Source organism: Etheostoma spectabile, chromosome 17 (assembly GCF_008692095.1).
Source record: "Etheostoma spectabile isolate EspeVRDwgs_2016 chromosome 17, UIUC_Espe_1.0, whole genome shotgun sequence".
Classification (NCBI taxonomy): Eukaryota; Metazoa; Chordata; class Actinopteri; order Perciformes; family Percidae; genus Etheostoma; species Etheostoma spectabile.
In genome coordinates this window covers 4707101-4726232 of record NC_045749.1, presented here as the reverse complement: position 1 = coordinate 4726232, position 19132 = coordinate 4707101, and the positions used below count along the sequence as shown (strand labels likewise).

The window sequence follows — 19132 nt, the reverse complement described above, 5'->3', positions numbered from 1 at the left end:
CTCTCTCTCTCTCTGTATCTCTCTCTCTCTCTCTCTCTCTCCTTTGCATTTCTAATTTTTTTTATCTGCAGTGGCTTGGGGTTAAACAAATGAAACGAGCAGTTCCTCCTCCTCCTCCTCCTCCTCCTCCTCATCCTCTTCTTCTTTTTCTTCTTCTTCTTCTTCTTCCTCTCCTCTCTGTGAAACATCAGAGGAGAGCAGACCAAACGTTACTTAGCCTGAACGCAGAGAGGCTGCAGATAATGAGAGCCTGGCTGCATTAAATGGACAAACAGCAATCCGGCATCTCCTGACCCCTCGATGCTCCTCTCGGCTCCATTGATCATCCCCCTTATGAGATAATGCAATTACAAACATCAATAAGGAGCTGCGAGGGGAATCATTATGTGGTGACAGTGATAAATGATGCTGCAGAAAATAGCGGGCTCCTCTCAAACAATCCCTGCGCCCAAGGGGCTTTTGAGGGCCGGGGCCCCGTCGCCAAGGAGACAGATGACATCCAAAATGGCCCCCGCTCAACAGTCCTTCTCTTTCTCTCTCTTTCTCCCCACCAACCGATTTTTCGTTTTTCTCTGCCTCCTTTCTTTCTTTCTTCTTTTGTTTCGAAACCAGCTGCCGCGCGACCTTTTGAAGGTGGAGTTTTTGGTTTGGGGGTTTGGAAAGTTTTTCATGTGAGGCGTTTGAGGGGTACTGTGTAGTTTGTGTCTATATCTATTTCATAAATTAGCTCAGATATTGGCATGTCATCTTGGCCATATGTGTATTTCCGGTGTAATGATTTTCGCTTTGGATGATGTAGGGAATTGATTGGTTAAGTATTGCTTTGTTGCACGCTCATGAAAAATCTCTACTGTTTCTTACATTTTCTCCCCCTCGAGTAGGACCATGTAGTTATAAAGCCTAAAGGTAAAAAAAGGCCGGTTTAGTTCATCTACACAATCTAGACACTCCTGGTTCTCTGGAGGAGAATAACAGAAAATAACAAAATATATGCTATATATCGCACTTCGATTTGGGTTCAATCTGTTTTTGTCATGTTAAATTACGGCCTATAAACCTGCCATTTTTATTTCATTTTTTTAACTGATAAACTCTGAACTAAAACATCCAGTGTTGCAGCTGTTTTTAGTAAATAAAATTCCAGCATGTATAACCTACAAAATATTCGACGTAAAAGGCTGTGCATACGTTTCAAATGTATAAAGTAAATAAAGGTAAATCCATTTTAACTCAAATCACCCCTCAACACACTGAAAGCAACAGGCCTCAGCGATCAGCAACCGGTGACACACTGGTAATTTGAATTAAAAAGCCTGCACATATTCTTGCCGTCGAGCTTTGTCATGACTTGTAGTGCAACAGAGAACACAAGGCGCACGGTTACTTGTCCAAGTTCCATATTTCAACCATAAAAGCGCATACATATCTGCATTGTTGTGGGAGGGAAGACAGGCCTGTCCGGGCACCTCCACTGCTCTGGAACACATTTCTGTTCCATTCATTACTCTGACAGTTCATTCCGCGTCGTGGTTTTTTCTTTCTGTGTGTGTGTGTGTGTGTGTGTGTGTGTGTGTGTGTGTGTGTGTGTGTTAAGTAACACACAGAGAGGTGGGTAGGCCTACCATCATCATTAACTCCAATTTACGATTTGAATCTCAGCTTTTAAAAACAGCACAAGTCAAACTGCATGTGTGAAAACTGTGTGTCTTAAACTGCAGAAGACACAAACAGTCAAAAGGCAAATGAAATTCACATCTCAGCAGAAATATAGGTCAGCTGTGACAAAAATATCCCTAAACATGCAAAATCACAATCCTGTAAAAGTTTTTACATCTGATAAATTAGAAAGCAGGTTGCACTAGTGCTCATAATGAAAACCCGTCTGTATATGTTTCTAATACATTCTTATTATTTAACCAGGAGTTGAGCCTCAAAATATTTATCTTAAAGAAATATCTAAAATGCCATTGGAATAAGACAAATCAAATTATTTCAAGAATTTAATCAAATGTATTTTTCATTCTAGTGGACAGGTGTGACTTAAGTCTAAGTTGAACACATTTGCACGTATTCAAACCGAAATTAAATTAAACGCAAATGCTTTGAAAACAAATTAAAAAAAATCTGACTGGCACAATGGTTGTTGAAAAGTATTTAAAGACAAATCTGGTTTTCATATTAAATATAAGACCGAAGAAGATGTTAAAACTCATTTTTGCAGCGCATTCTTATAGTGCAGCTATACTCTCTTTGCATTTTGTCTTCGCTTTTCCACTTATATCCAACTTCCACACGCATTTTTGTGTGTTTACGTCCGTGCGTAAAAGGAGAGGTGGTGCTGTGCGCCATCTCCAAGCATTTCTGCCCCGGACAGTTACCAGGCCTCCCTAAAGAGGGCAGTCAAGCATGGGCTTTCTGCTCTGTCTCCACAGCTCCCAGCGGCCACAAGCTCAGGAATTCACATTTCACAGCCTCGGATTTTCCAGCCATGGTGGAGAGGCGACGCAATTAAAACGTCGCCTGGGTTTTTTAAGAGCGTGTCTTTTTTCCCCTTCTTCTTCTTTCGTGTAAATAGAATTCACTTCGGCAAAGGCAGTAAAAACACAATAGTTGCGCGGAAGAGAGACAGAGAGGGAGAATGGGAGAGTATTGATTTACACGCTCATATTGTTATGGATAAAACAGACTCTCTCTTGTTCGCTGGTTTGAAAAAACAAGACACTGACTTTGGGATTCAGGGCTGCTCTCCGAAATGTATCAATTAGGCAAAAGTCGCTCAGCTCTTTTCCTCTCTTCTCCTCAGTCGGCTCAGCCTCTGCCTGCTGAAGTGCAGTGGAACCCGGAGACACCGTCGGCTGCAGAGCGCCGGGCTTCAAGCGGAGCCCTTTGACTGCGGGCAACAAGCCGTGAGGGAGAACTAATCTTCCCATTTACATGTTTGAAGCAATTTCACCTAAATGAATTTTAATGCTAAATGAAGAATAATTCGCTTTCTCTCCGAGCCCCTTTTTCCTCGTCTCCCTTCTCCACGTGTGAGAAAATTACAGCTGCACATTATCCATGGCGATGGTAAGAAGGTTGACTTAAGTGCATGTTTCTTTAAGTATAAATGTACCTCAATCGGCCTTTATCGACATGAAAACATCACTTAGGGTTTTTGGTTATGATTTAACAACTAATAATATGTATGTGCTTATATTTAATTTCTGCTTGTAGGACGATAATGTGAGACTAGTTATGAGTTCTGTTATTTGATCAAAAAGTATTTATTTACAACACAGATGTACATATATTATATATATACCCTTCAAAGTAAAAGCATAAGAAACATGACTTGTCTTCAAACGAATCTTAAAGATGTGCGTAATACATGTTTGAAGCAATGGATAATGGATGCATTGACACATGCGCACATACACACGATCCCCCTCACATGCGTACTGCCCCAAACACACACACACACACACACACACACACACACACACACACACACACACACCACACACAGTGACTTTAACAGATCTCGCCTGACAATTGATGAGCATTGGTTAAATCAAAACGAATGGACTGTGGTATAAATGGTGCTTTCCCATTGCCTCTCCCTGTTGCATCAAACACTGAGGGGAAGAGAATCCATTGGCCATGCCAGTGCACGGCCTTGTGACATAAAACACGTCAATAGGACACTGGAATAGACGTTCAGAGGCCCTCAATCACAGACAAACATGGAGAAAAACAGGAAACAATATGTGTGTGGGACACACTTGCAGTTTCCCATCCGCAGTGACTTTGTATAGCATTAGTTGAAGCTCTGTATCATGTCTATTAGCCAGTCATGTTAGCCATGATGACACCGACATTATGTGGCTGTCCTCATGTGACCAGAGGATGAAATGGATAAAATTATGAATTGGACAGTGTCAATTGGAATAAAAACCCTTGTACCTCCAAAATGTTAGCTTCTCAGAAACTGTGTTTAGCTTGATGTCATTGTGTGTTTGGAGTTAATCCAATGAGTTATAAGAGAGTGGCATGACCCCAAATGGGGATAGAGAATTGTCTTAACCAATAAAACACTTTTCACCAGTAGTGAAACAACTAATCAACGGATATGAAAATGTTTGAAAAAAATCACCAAAATTGGAGTTTACAAGGTGTAGACACAGCAACACTATACAAGTTTGTTGCACCCTGCATGTATGTGGATGGGCTGTGTGTGTTGTATTTAAAACAAAAAAACAGGACATCTGAATCACTCTCTTCTCATTCAAATAAAGGCCTGGGAGAAAAGACAAACTTATCGAATTGTCTGTTTATTCACTTTTTTTCTTTTAAAAATGCATTGTGATTCAATGGCGGGAGGGGGCAGGGGGTCAAATTTGATGGAGAGACTGCACACACATAGTGTGGAAAGAAATCAGAAAAAAAGAGAAAAAAGTTCACATCCTTTTTTTAAAAAAATCTATTAGAAACAACATAATATGCAGAACAATACAATAGCATTTACAATACTTAAATTCCCAGTTCTTGTGAGAGTCCAGCGTAATTTTACAACAGTATACAGTATATTTTCTTTCTCCACTCGCTTCCCAAACTAGGGGTTGATATAGTTATACTTTTAATTTCTTTTCTCTTGCTTTCCCTCCTTCCATGTTTCAATCCACTATATTTTTTTAAAGGGCACCTCTTTTGCTTTGTTAGTGTCCTGTCAGATACAGACATTGGCTTCTCCTTGGTCCAATTCTATTGTCCCAAAGAGCGGAGTGCTCTTCACAGGAAGTCTCTTTTGTTTGCCAAAGAGTCTCGAATATATCACCAGGTGCTGCATTCGCTGAAGGTACAGGCAAAGGACACAGTGTTTCTCTCATGTGTCATCTATGCTCGCAATCGCAATCACTTGTAAAGGAGGAATCCATGTGAACCTAGTGGGCAGTGGCAAAATCGCAAAGTCTAGTGCCCACCAGACAAGAAGCAAGGGATCTGTCATGACAGGGGGTCATCTGGGTTGGACAGAGTTTAATCTTCTGTGCATCACTGTCACTGATACATAGACAAAGATTGTAGGCAGTCATGGAAGGTTCCCATGTTGTAGATATCAGCCAAATCAAATGTAGTTGAGTCTTGGAGGTGGACAGGGGGGTGGCTGTTGGTTGTTGTCATCAAGAAGTCAACGATCTTGATCCCATGTTCCTTTAGGCCTCTGTAAGACAGGTGACCCCCTGGTTTGCCCTACAGTTCTGAAGAAAAGAGAAGATCAAAATGATTAATCAATGTTCCGTTTTGCATTAGGTAATTGAGAGTTTACAACTGGCCCAAATATCGGTGTCTGCTGGTAATGGCTGATCAGAGAGAGGATTCATTTGAAAGTTTCTACTCAGACAATATCGCTGTTGTTATTTTGAATTACTATGTCCTCTATTGGTTAAAACTCATTCAAAGTCAACTGATAGGGACAACAACTTTGCACCTGGCGGCAGTAATATGTCAATTTGTGTATGTGTAAAGTTAAACAAATGAAAAACGCGAGTGTATGTGCAAAGTCGTGCAAATGTTATTAAGCACTGAGCTAGTTGTCTCCACTACTTGGGCAAAAAGCAATTGACTGAGAAAGAAAACTGTTGAATAAATTAGATGTCATTAAACATTTATTAAATACAACAATAGATCACACTTCTGAAAGCAGACTATCATGATACACTTTGAGGCCAATAGGACATGAACATGTTAGGACCTAGTGAAAGACCCTGGAGGAGGAGCAGTGTAGAATGTGGCAACTGCTGCAAACCCAACAAAGTACTAATCTTGGTCAGAATACTGACTCAAACACCCAGAGGAATGCTACTTTAACAGTAGGAGAAGACTGTTAGAAACCAAAAAAACATGATCGACTGGAAGTGATAGCAAGGTGCTTTAATTAACATTTCCTGGATAATCTGTTTAACTGGACTACAAGGAAACTTAAAATTAGTCTTTAATTTATCTTAACAGCAGTCAGAATTTGACTGTGTAGGTAAAACTATTTCAGGTTAGTATTAACATGACATACAGTTCACTGTTGTTTTAAAGAGTAATACTGATGAGCAAAGCTTGAATCACAAAATCTAAAAGTCATGTTTCATATACATACCGGAACCCCTTAAAGCTATAGTGCACAGTTTCTGTCTCACCCCATGAGGAATTCTAAGTAATGACGACAACCCTGTTGCTGCATCCATATGATTCAATCCTTTCATGATTGCGCACCACCCCCACCTCTCCGCTACGCAGTTACTAGTGGCCATGGCCTCTTCAGAAGAGGTAATTATCTTTACTCGATTTTCCGTGTGCAAAAGTCGTTGGACGAAACCAGTTTCTGAACATAGCCATACAAAGAAATACAACTCATTTGGAAATAGGTTGAATGTGACAGTGGTTCATTAATATAAAAAAGTAACGCACTAAAACTTTAAAGTGATGCAACCTGCTGCATGCCATCAAACAATAAAGTCAAGAAATCTACCTTCAGCCTTTTCTCTTCCTACATTTCTCTCTTTACAGCGAACAATAGCAGTCATCCATCTCTGCTGGTGCAAAGTCACAGCTGAGGAACCACAACCATTGTTTTCAAAACCAATGAGGAGAGGTGTGGCCCGCGGCCGCCCGTCACCTGAGAGCGCCCGGGGCCCCTTGCACACGTTTGCCACACATACAAGAGGGCCACTACAGACGACACAAAGGCGGGCAGGAAAATGGACAATGAAGTGCAGCCGGAGCACAACAGAGGCCTCGTTTGTTATTCCCCTCATCCATCAGTTTTCACCTGGACTACTGAGAATAGGTGTGACTTGTGTAAGAAAAGGGTGAGCTATTATGTGCGCTTTGCCCCCTGTAATTAGCTTTCTTCAATGAGTGAGGTGGTAGGGGTTACATATCTTTCTGGACCTTATGGCATCGAACCTGTGACCTTCGGATTGTGGGGAGTAAACTGTTGCAGCACAACAAGCTGAGCCATCAGCGATGCTAGCTTAACTGCATTGCAGACCATGTTCATGCTTAAAGCAGTCATCCATGACACTTCCATACAAGTGAATATCTGTTTTTCAAGCTTTTGAAAGAAAATTGTAGCATGTTGGGTTGTATTTTTTCTGCAGTAAAAGTATTTCAGAAACAAAACTTCAGCAGAAATCTTAAGAAGCAACTAACTAAACACCACAACAATGACCATTCGCAAATAAAAATACCCCCCCCAAAACAAAATAAACAAAAAAAACAAACAAGAATCTGTAGGATTTCTATTTAAAGTTCTAAGTTGCTTGCATACATCCCTGGTTAACAAGAGTGTCCTGATAACTATAGTAAATACATGTCAAGATTCTAATAAACACTATGCGTGCTTCAAAGAGCATGCATTGCTAATAAGGTTTTTCACTTAATAAGCCAATCAATACATTGAACTGTAGGTCTCCTTTCTCAGACTCCAAGAGGGATTCCTGAGGGGCCAAATCAACAGGGACACACAATCACATGGACAATACGAGGGAGCACAAAATCCCCATTGGGACCTGTTTTTTCCCAATGTTCGTTAATAGTAAAAGTTCATCCACCAGAAAGAGAAGTTGAGGGGGAGGGGGGTGAGGGATCTTGACCCCTCAACAGAAGGTTAACAAATTTGTGCTTAATGATTGGAGCAATGAATTCTGGGACAAAGGGTTTCCAGCCGGGACCAGCAGCAAATGGGTTACAGGCAGCGCTCACTCAAGCGTTCTGCCCGACATTTTGGGAAAAGCTGAACGCGGGGAGCGCCAGAAAAAAAAATTCCATACGCTCTGCGCCATAATTAATTCTTCCACTCCGTGATAACTATTGTCTTGAAACTGAAAAATTACAGTTTTCAGGGGCCACCCCTGGCTAATTTTGTGGAAGAGGGAAAGCAGGGCAGAGGAAGAAGGGGTAAGGGTCATCCGAGAGTCAGTCTCGTTGCTATCAAAGGCTCCGCTCGCTTCCGCATCACTTGCTGGGCTTCATCTCTGCTGACAGGTGTATTGTTTCGCAAGGGTATATAAGCTCTGTAATCATCATTGGGTAGAAAGCAGAACGCTCTTCACTAAGCAGGACTAATTGGCTTTAGTTTTAACTAATGTTTCAGTGTGACTGCTAGACACACCTTCTGTATCAAGGCTCAGCACTCCCCAGCACAATAACCGCTCAATTTAGCCCCTGCGGTAACAAAACCTCAACTCTGCTAATGAAAATTGCTTATAAAATATAATGAACCTGTGCTCTCATAATCAAATAAGATAACAGTTCCCCTCCCCCCTCCCGTAATAACCTATTAATTTAATTGGTCATGAAAGAATATAACACATCACTTACATGTAATTGACCTAGAAACGAAAGTAGCAATATATGATGGAGGCAAGCTAGCAGCTAGCAACGGCTAGCTAATAAAGCTGTAAAGAAATGACTAGTCGTGAAGAAGAGTAGAGTTTCTGTCACCCTCTCTCTTCCAGCTTGTATCTTCTTCCCTCCTTCCTTCCTCCCTTCCTTCCTTCCTCCCTCCTTTTATTCCCTATACCCCTCCCTCTTGTCGTTTACGCTTCTCTCGCTCGCCATCTCTTCATCCGCCCCTCCCTCTTTCTGTCTACTCCTCTGTCTTTTTTCTTCCGCTGTCTACTCGTCCTCCCCGTGCTTTGCCCGTCTCGCAGAGGATTCCTCTGGTGGCCCAATTACGAGATTCAGCAGGCAAATTGAGGCTGTTTAAAGCAAGGTCTGCTGGGAAGACTAGCAGCTGCTGGAGAGAGGCAGCTTGGACACAGCGAACCAGCCCTCATGTTTACACACTCACACACATAAACACAGACACACACACACGTCTATCTAGAAAGCACAGCCTTTCTATTACCACGTCTCCTTGCAAAAATGCCATTTCGATGTGAGATGTTCTTCCTTTGCTTTTCTTGTGGACATTTGTGACAGAAACAAAGGCGATATTTCCATTGCGGCGAGCACACACATGCACGCAAATTCTATGGAGGGTTAATGGTCTCTATTTTTGTAAACTGAATAAGTCAAATCCATTGGTCACACCTCTGGTGATGGCATATTTAATTTGGATCTAGTCAATTAGGCCCAGCTAAGCTCCATACCCTGCTGGCTACCTCCTCCATTTTGCACTAGTTTGTGTCCCCTCCCTGTGCCAGGAGTAATCCTATTACTATACACACACATGCACATACGTAGACACAGTTGTACAGACATGCATGTTTGTAAGAGCGCACACACCCACACATGGGCAAATGCATGTATCTCACATATGAAGGTATTTATATGGTGTACACGCGCACACATACAGGTCTGTACAAACATGGGAACGCAAACATATGGTATAAAAACATAGACACTCACACTTAACAATGATGTTTCACAACAATTGGACCCGTAGCCACTTTATACACACTGCACTGTATACAACACCAAGCTTGTATACTGTACATCCAGAATTATGTGGGAGTCTATTTGGCCCTGGGGCGAGAGAGGGAGAGAGAGGAGGCGAGAGAGAGAATTAGAGAGCAAAAGAAAAAAGGTGTTTATGTGAAAGAAATGGAGAAGGAAAAGTGACAGTAAGAAAAAAAAAAAAAAAGGGAATTGAGAAAGAGCAAGCATTAAAAAGACAGAGAAAGAGAGGGGGGAGGGGATTCTTCTAGCTTGTTAGTGTGTGTATTAATGTGGCTCATGCATCAACAGCAACCCGGCAGATTTATGACACTTAAGGGGCGCTCACTACTCTCTCTTTCCTTGCACCAGTGACAACTGCTTACATTTTTACCAATCAGTCTGTTGCCATGGCAACATCCTACCTGCCCCCACCTAGTGTCCGACCCCACCCCTCTGCATGCACCCACTGTCCCGTCCCATCCCCGCCTTCTTTTCTACTCATCACCCCTCTCCTCCTCTCTCCTCTCTCTGCCCCATTTGCCTTCTTTCTCCTGTTTGACACAGACACACACCACACACACACACACACACACCACACACACACACACACACACACACACACACACACACACACGCACACACGCACACACGCACACACGCACACTCACATTACATATACAAAGATTTACTAGGTTGTAATCAAAGGCTCTTATCACCAGACCAAGGGTGGGACAGTTAGAGAAAGTAACAGAGAAAAACCAGCTTGGGAAGAACACAAGCGCGTTTGTCACAAACACACATTTTATAAGTCAGAGATCCGACAACACTTTAAATCAGATCCACACCTCCTAAACTGCAGTGCATATACACATGAATAATAGACCATATATCTGAGTCTAAGACCCCTATTGAAAATGTTGTAGACACATTGCTGCTGATCTGGTCAGTTAAATCTGTGAGTGTAAGTCAATGTGTGTGTCAATGTGTACTTACATCCCCCTTTGTGTTGCGATTGGTCAGACTGGGGCGGGGCTACATGTAGTGCCACTGACCTTCCATGCCCATGTTCATTCCCATTCCACCCATTGCTCCTGAGAAACACAAAGGGGGTGAATTTAAATGCAGAACAGTGCCCAAAATTTGACAATGCAATCTAAATAAAAAAAACTAAATAAAATCTAAATGTTCATTATAGAGACAGCAAATGCTTATGCTTTCATTGAGTTATTGCAACCAAGTGTAACCAGGAAAATGTTAAATGTTTGCAGACTGAAAGGAAAAACACTGAGGTAAATACCACAGATGGTTTCTCTGTGAAACTAACTTGACAGACAACATAGCAGAGAAGCATACTGGAGGGGGGGGGGGTTAAGAAGCCTGACAGTTTATCCAAACCTGCTGACTTTGAGTGGAGGGTGAGATAGGGTTAGAGTCTTGAATCCCAGAAAACAGGGGATAGAAGAGGAGGAGGGGAGCTTAAGGACAAACTCTGGGATTAGACCTGATGGCGTGAGAGAGAGGGACTGAGAGCAAGTTAGTGGGAGTGAGGAAGGAGATGGTTGTGTAATGTGATTGACCACACCTGTTCTGGTTTGTGTGTCGAAGGAGGGGGAGGTAGCAGTGTGTGGAGTATGCGTGTCTGTACAGTGTGTATCTTTATCACTGTGTATGAGGGTGCACATGTACTTCCCAGCTTACACGTAAACCACCACACAGCGACCATATAGATTCCACTAAGTGCTTGTGTGTGAGGAAAGACATGGTGTGTGCTGGTAAAATAAACCACCAACATGGCAGATACTGTATGAAACACACTTACACCTAGAGATACTATCAGAAGTTGAGAAAGGAGCTAACAACAGCAAGGAAATAAAGGAGAAAAATGGCAAAAGCGAGGGAGGAAAGAAAGGGACAGACACAGAGAAAGCCTTACCAGGTGGTCTGATTCCCATGTGCTGCTGGCCGTCCATGACGAAGCCCCCCATCGGCTGGCCATCTGGATTGTAGGGAGCTCCTTGACTTACTGTGGATGGAGGAGGAGACAGAAGGAGGGAGGGATTGGAGGGAGGGGACAGAGTGGTCAATTAGTGCTTTTAATTAAGGCTCAGTGGCCAAAGCAGGATCATCTGTTGGCCGGTGCACGCACAGAGAGCCAATGTTGTGTTTTAACGTCTTTCTGCTCCGGGTCTGTCCAGCCGGCTCTCCACTGTAAGCCCCTGGTAGACTTTAATGCGTCTAAACGCTCTAATGGGGATCGGACTGAGTTCAACACACACTACTGTTTACTAAGGTGAGATTTGAGCCATCTGGAGAAGGTGACAACTGTTTCAGAATGAAAACCAATAAAACATGTTCACATGACTAGTGGCCTTGTGTGGATACAATTATTTTTAATTTAAATACAGAGTTTTCTCTCTTTTTAAGTATAGCTTTAAAGTTGTTAAAATCATTAAATTCCACACAGTTGAGAGCATCATATATGTTATGTATCAGCTTGTTTTAGCTCTTTGATTGTACACAATATGCACCAATATTCAATCAAGAATTTATGGTAACAATCTTTTTCTGACCAAATTTATTTTGATTTTGATTTTCGGTATTTTGAAAATGAACACCTAATATTTCCTGAAACTTTATGAATATAAAAACTTCAATCATACATTGTTGCTATGTAATGCAAAGGTGAAAACAGAAACATTTATGTAGAAAAAAATGGCACTTTTAGCCTTAACACTACTATGTCACTACCTTCAACATAATTGCTGCTTTTATTAATATTTGATTATAAACATGATCAGAAGGACAAAATCCATTCCAGGCTGAAGCTTTGATCATTGTGTTAACAATGAGTCATTCTTGCTGAGTGGCCTCAGAATTTGCTCCTACCTAAAAACTTTATTTAATAAATACTGCCTATAACTGAGCAGCAACCATAAGTGAAACCTGATATGGTTCCTATTTTTTGCTCGCCTCCATTGTTCTACTCTCATAGAAATCCACTTACCTTCGAATCAGGCTGTTTGGGGGTCAGTCAAGCAAAAGCAAGAACTCGGCCCCACTGAATGTCTTTGAACTTTACTGCGCCCCTAATGCAACCCTGACCTCTGACCCCTATTACAGGTAATAAAGTTTACGGCAGTCCAAACCAAGCCATGCACCAGGGGGACCGCTCACTCCCCTCGCTCCCTGAAACAGCCGCAAATAGGGTTGACTGGGGCGGGGGGGTAAAAACAGGTCTGGAGCCAAAAAGCCAAACAACGGTCACCCACAAAAAAAGAGATGGGTGTAGGTCTCCTTATGTTTTGGTTTGAGCCAGGAGGAAGGGTAGAGTGTTTTTTTTTCCTTTGCCTGGTTGGGGGGGGGAAACTTTACTAAGAACACAGCTAGTTTTGTTTACAGGCTAAGAAAAAAAATTCACTCCTTATTAACTAATTTTCAGCCAAATAATTAGATTTTTTAATTAATGAAAAGTTTATCACCCCAAATGGCACTTCAAAGTTCAAAGGTGATTAATGGTTGCTGTTAATGTTGTAATGTTTTGGTTCTTAATTTTAGTGGTCAGTCACGACAGTGAAGGGAAAAGCCCCCTCACTGGATGTTTTGGACATTCCAGGATGGGGGTTCAGTCCTGTATTTACCAGCTGAGGGGCCTCCGGGTACATGGAGTATGGACGGCTTTCGCCTGCGTGACTTGAATACAGTAACTATAGGAGACTTGCCTGCACGGTTTGACTGGTCAATCATGGGCTGGACTATTCTCCTCCTGGCATTAATGAACCTGAAGAAGATGACGAGAGGAAGGAGAAGGAGGAAATAGAAGGGACAAAGAAACAGAAACACAGTCAGTGTATTTATCACAACAAGATCAGGCAAAAATTGCTGACTGAGACCTTGGAAATCTTGGCACACAGTACGAAAACAAAACTATTGCCAAACCAGTCTCTTTTTCTTACCTAACCATAACAGAGATATGGAGAAATTATTCTCCCATAAGCAACCCTGAGCTCAGGTAAAGCCCCAATATAGTTACGGCAAAAGTCACATCTTAACAGTGCTGCTAATCGACTTGTCACGACTTGTATAAACTTGCACAGCCTCAGCTTATACACAGTCCCATCGGCCTGAACACTCGAGTCTTTGTGGGGCGAGGCTTAACCAGGATATTTCTCTCCACCTGTTTGAAAAATGTCGACCCATCTCGCTTAGTTGGGGACGTTCAACCTTACAACAAGCTGAGATTGCTGACTGTTTAACACACTTGGCTTCGAGCGTGGCAGTGTTGAAAGTGTTGCTGACAGAAACATGTCACGTTGCCACTGGTGAGAGGCATTGTTTTGGGTGATACCCTGTTAAGACAGGTGACCATGTGTTACATTGTGACAGCAGGAGCTTTTTTTAGTGACTATGCGTGTGTGTTTTCACAGGAGCAGGATTTGGTACATAGAGGCTTGGACAAAACCCTTTACCCCGTGACCTCCAATAAAAGCACACGGTCAGAACATTTACTGCGCATGCACACACACACACACACACACACACACACACACACACACACACACACACACACACACACACACACACACACACACACACACACACACACACACACACACACACACACACACACACACACACACACTCTTAATCTCTCTCCCTCTTTTACGTCCATTCACACAGATTCACGCCCTTGCACACAATCCCACAGGCAGCGCTCCGGCCTTGCTCAGTCTAACCCTTGTGAAATGACCCTTTGACCTGTAATGACCCCAAGGAGAGAGGGCTCTTGGGGCTTCTGACTTGATTTATGTGTTCCTGCTGTTGCCCCACCGGACACTTCTATTTCATCTCTAAAAGGGGGAGCATTAGCTGAACTTTAAGGACACAATAGTAGTGCAATACTTCTAAAGCTGGAAAAAAGAGCATTTAAGAGGTCAAAAGAAAGGAGAGGAGGAGGGACAGGAACAAAAGGACACTAGCTGGTGCATCTGTTTGACCCTTGATAGGTGAATGGCTTTATATCTCTTTAATATTCCTTCTCTAACTGCTTTATGGTGCTACTTCTTTTTTTCTGCCTGCTATCTATCCTGTATCACCTTCTACCGACATAGCTGCAGGGTAATGAGGAGACAGAGAGTGAAAGAGACAGATAGCAAATAGAAAGGGAGAATTATTCGCAGCCTAATTGTTCCCCTGCATTGATTTGGGATCATTTTTATATCTTGTACTATAAGCCGCTTTAGAAAAATTGTTAATTTTTGACAGGGGTGCAAAATGAGCTTTCTGTGAGGTGCAATGATCTTAGAAAAAGAAAGAAAAAAAGCAACGGGAAATATCAACCTTTGAGCTTGATGCTTTGGCAATTTTGTAGTCTATTCGTTACAATATGTTGAATTGGAATTTGGGAGGAGAGAGACAGAAAGAGCTAGTGAGAAATACAAGAATGCACTGACATGGCAGCGCACCATCAAATGAGGGAACGTCTGGAGTTTTATCACCAACACCCCCTCCCTCCCTTCATCCTCGCTACCCTGTTTTGCTGGGGGAGATATGGGAGGAGGAGCGAGGGAGAGAGGGCAAGGAGGGTTGTGGAGGCCTGAGCATTCCTTAAAGTCTCCTCTTCTCTCTTCTCCTCTCTAGGCCCGTTAGAGCAGGACGAGGTCATTTTAAGGCCAGCATTGGCTAACTGTTGACCTCTCTTTTTTTCACCTCTGTTCTTTCTCCCTTACACTTTTCTTTCCTTCCTCTTTATTTCTCTCATGCAAAATGTGGTTCCTTCAACCTCCCTCAAAAATACACTGATGCAACAAAGGAGGTTGTTTTGGCAATAAGCGTTCACTTCTTAGGAAGTCAGGCATTTGTTCCTGGTACAAAGGGGCTCAGGGAGGAATGTAATAGACTTGTAACCTGATGTGACCTCCCAGAAATATGGCACTATGTATCAATGAAGAAAAAAAACACTATCACTGCTACTGCAGCTACTCAACCTACAAATGCTGCTCTTAAAAGAACAACTACAGTGGCACTGCCTCGCATACCTCCCTCTCTGTCCCCCTCTGTATCTATTTCCTTCTCCTGCTCGCTCCCTCCTTATCATTCCTTCCCTGTATGGTGGAAACTGGCGGTCCACCTCCCAGCAACGAACTCACACTCTAACCCACCAAACCCCCTCCTCCTTGCAAGAACTCTCGTCAGTTTCCTGTCCCTGTCGTCCCCATATCTGAGGCCAGATGCACCATGGGGGCTGGAACAAAGGATAAAATGCCTCTCATAATAGCAGCCAGGGGAACAGAGCAATGGAGAGCGGGAGAATGGGAGGGAAGGAGGAGTGAGAGAGAGAGGGGGAAAAAGGCAAGGGGCTCTGGTCTGCTAACCAGACACTCTTGCTGTGACGGTTAATAAGCTGACAGAGAGAAAGACTGTGACAGAAGTAGGGGTGAGAGAGAGAAAAAGTGGGGGAATCAAGAGAGAGGAAATAACAGGGGAAAAGTCCTTAAGAGAGATAAAGAGTGATGGAGAAACAGAGAGGAAAGGGAGAGAAGAGAAAAGCGGAGCTCCTCTATAAGGGGGAATGAGGCTTCACCTTTGCACGACCCCTGGGTGCTATAGGGCCAGTGTTTATGGCCTGTTCATTCCCCTGCCTCCCATCACAACACAATGAACTGCACTATTCAGCTCCACTCAGTGCAACAATAGCTAGGCTATTTTGGCATGACACACCACTGGTGGTACGCATAAAGTTGGGCAAAAAAACATCAAAAGACAAGCAGAAGGAAAGAAAATGACTTAAAATGTGGCCTTGTGTAGGTCAGGGAATCCAGCATGGTGTGAACACTGCCACGGGTATGAGTTTGATTCCCATCGTGGGCACACATGCTTGACGTCAGCATGTATCCATGTATCAGTGGATCAAAAACATGTCGGCCATATGTTACACCAGAACTATAGGCTTTTAAAAGTCATGTGAGGAAACTGGGTGAATTTGATTCTTTGTTGTTCTGCCTCCAATCTATTTCTCCTTCTGAGATTGCTAATGTCTGGATTAATCCTTCCGCCCCTCTCCCTCCTTCTTTGGAAAGAGTGGAACTGATTGCAACGGCGTCTGCCAAGCCCTTGCTAATGTCCTATTCTCATTACACCCGAGACACACATACACACACACACACACACACACACACACACGCACGTACACCGACACACTTAGTTGAGGCAGCCGCACACAGGTGTACACGAAGCACACGTGAAATGCCCAATTAAAAGCAAGAAATTGTCTTTTTCATCAGCTGCCTTTGTTGCGTGACCAATTAGGGGATAATTTAATAACGAGCAGTGGAAAGATGCAGATTGGATATACAAAAGGTTACTCTGCAAGCTCAATGATTTAAATTCATGTGGAGTTCTCAGTTTCTGTGGCACACATACTCACACACATCTCCTGAGCCCACCACCAATATTATATTAGTAACATGAGACACACAGACACGCACAAATGTGCACAGTCACATACACGTCCACTGCACTCACGACCAACATTACATTAGTAATCTGAGAGAATGTGCACCCACATGCACAGGCCTGCACACACCTCACGTTTATACAAAGTTGGATATTCCAGCACATAAGGAGCCAGTGGTGGATTTCAGTGCACGCCGACAGAGGTTTACATATTCATATTCATATTCAAACCTAGAGCCACTGAAAATAACTGTGTAACCACACACTCCTCCTGCCTGCCAATCAATTTGATTTAAAAGCACTAAAAAGAAAGCGAGCTCTGACGGGTAGAATCATGTAGCTTATCATCAGGTTGTCACTGCGCGGCTAGCATCGATTGTCTGCTGCTCAACCACAATTAATGTCTAAAACAAATATCCTTCCTACTCACTGGTGAACACACAGACACACAGACACAGACACACACAGACACACACACACACACACACACACGTCCATTCTTATGTCACAGCTTGTATCCCTGCAGAACTTTATTATCAGGTCCTGTGTCCCAGCACATCTCCATCTTCTTAAGTAATTAGTTATTTTATTAGAGCTCACACGTTCTCTTATGCACAGCAGGGGGTGGCAGTGGATTTGTGTGCATGTACCTGCACACTGCATGTGTGTATGTATGTATGTGAGCGTACTGCATGTGGGTGTGTGAGGGAATTACAGTTATGAATTTCTCCCCTTGTTCTCCTCAGTTGACGAGTTAACTCATAAACCACCTCCTTCTCTTTTCCCCACATAGCTCCCTCCCTTCCTCTCTCTCCTTCTGTTCTCCTCTGTGTCATTCTCAGGTCTTCTATTAGATGTTTCAGAGTAGTTTACATAAACTAATGGAGCTACTTGCAGAACTCTATTTGCATCCACAATTCACTCTTACTGTATTACATTGCATTTATAGTGTTTGCATGATATGTATTTGCGCCAATACTGCTTAAACAACTTAGACAGTATTTAAACACTGAAGAGTAACTTTACAAGTGCCATGATACTTCTTGGTATTCAGATTAGTACACATTCAGTCTATGCATTTAAGTATTTTCATGAATGAGAATTATCTTTCATATTTTTTTTTTGTTTGTTTCTACATTTTTGCTATAAGGGAGATTGGGATAAAAGGAGAAGAAAGATAATTTAGAGCAGTGGTTCCCAATGTTTTAGGCTTGACACCCTGAACGCAGATTGATTTTGAATAATGTTAAGCTTTGAGCCAAGATGTGGATTGTGCAAAAAGGGATGCAACTATCTATGAGTAAGCTATACCTAATATTGTGTGTGTGTGTGTGCGAGGAGACTATATGGCCCTTACTTTTCCTGTGCAGCTTTCAACACGTACAAACACATGCATACACCAAATCACAAACGTACTCAAGGCACTCATTCTGCTACATGCGCTCACTTGTTAACGATTAGCATTGTTTTCACTGTTTTCCCCAAAGCTGCTCAGACCAATCAATTGCCTACACATAGCTGCACGTTGCAGGTCCATACATCTCCTATATACAAAAACACACCCATCCCATGATCCTTTCTGCTTCTAAACGTTTGATACAAAAAGGCTGTGGGTCTGTGGAAAAGGTGTGGTATCTTATATAATACCTAGGGTTAGCTGTGGCACTGTGACAGACATAAACACACATGCATGTTCACACATGAACACACTCCAAAAAACAATATGAAACACGCACGCACGCACACACACACGCACACACGCACGCATACACACACACACACACACATTTGACAAGTGAGGTTCTGGGAGTCACATGACCAATGAATGCTACAGCTAGGCTGTTATTAGACAGGAGGCCTGTGTTTTGAGTCAGCAATGCATACAAGTCTTTATTGGCAGGCAACCATCTCCAAATGCATGCATAGCACAGACCCACCCACTGATCAGTACACGTTGGTCTGCTGATCCAGCTTCTAAAAACATGAGGTGGATTAGTTGGATCCAGTGCCACATATGGAGGGAAACATAAGAAAACAGTGTGAAATTTAAAAGAAGCTTTAGAATGAGAGCAGCCACAGGGTCACTTAATCCTCATTACTGCACACACATAAAATACACGTATGTAAGCACACACACACACACACACTCCCTTTTGCTCCACTACCCAAGAGCCCAGTGTCCATTAAGAGAGCCATGAATCTACCACTAAAGCTGGTTTTACAGAGTGGAGTGACAGGCTGGGTAACCACACACACACACACACAC

At 42.8% G+C, this 19132-nt stretch overlaps 1 protein-coding gene across 1 annotated transcript in view; it reads right to left on the bottom strand.

The window, feature by feature from the left end:
- Nucleotides 1–3799: 3799 nt before the first annotated feature.
- Nucleotides 3800–19132, bottom strand: part of meis1b (Meis homeobox 1 b) — a 77091-nt gene continuing 61758 nt past the window's right edge. The window contains exons 10-13 of the mRNA XM_032540930.1: nucleotides 13134–13192; nucleotides 11348–11437; nucleotides 10408–10505; nucleotides 3800–5237 (exon numbers count right to left, since the gene is read on the bottom strand). Coding sequence (XP_032396821.1) covers nucleotides 10447–10505; nucleotides 11348–11437; nucleotides 13134–13192 — 208 coding nt within the window. The 3' untranslated portion in view covers nucleotides 3800–5237; nucleotides 10408–10446. The remainder of the gene's footprint in view (nucleotides 5238–10407; nucleotides 10506–11347; nucleotides 11438–13133; nucleotides 13193–19132) is intronic.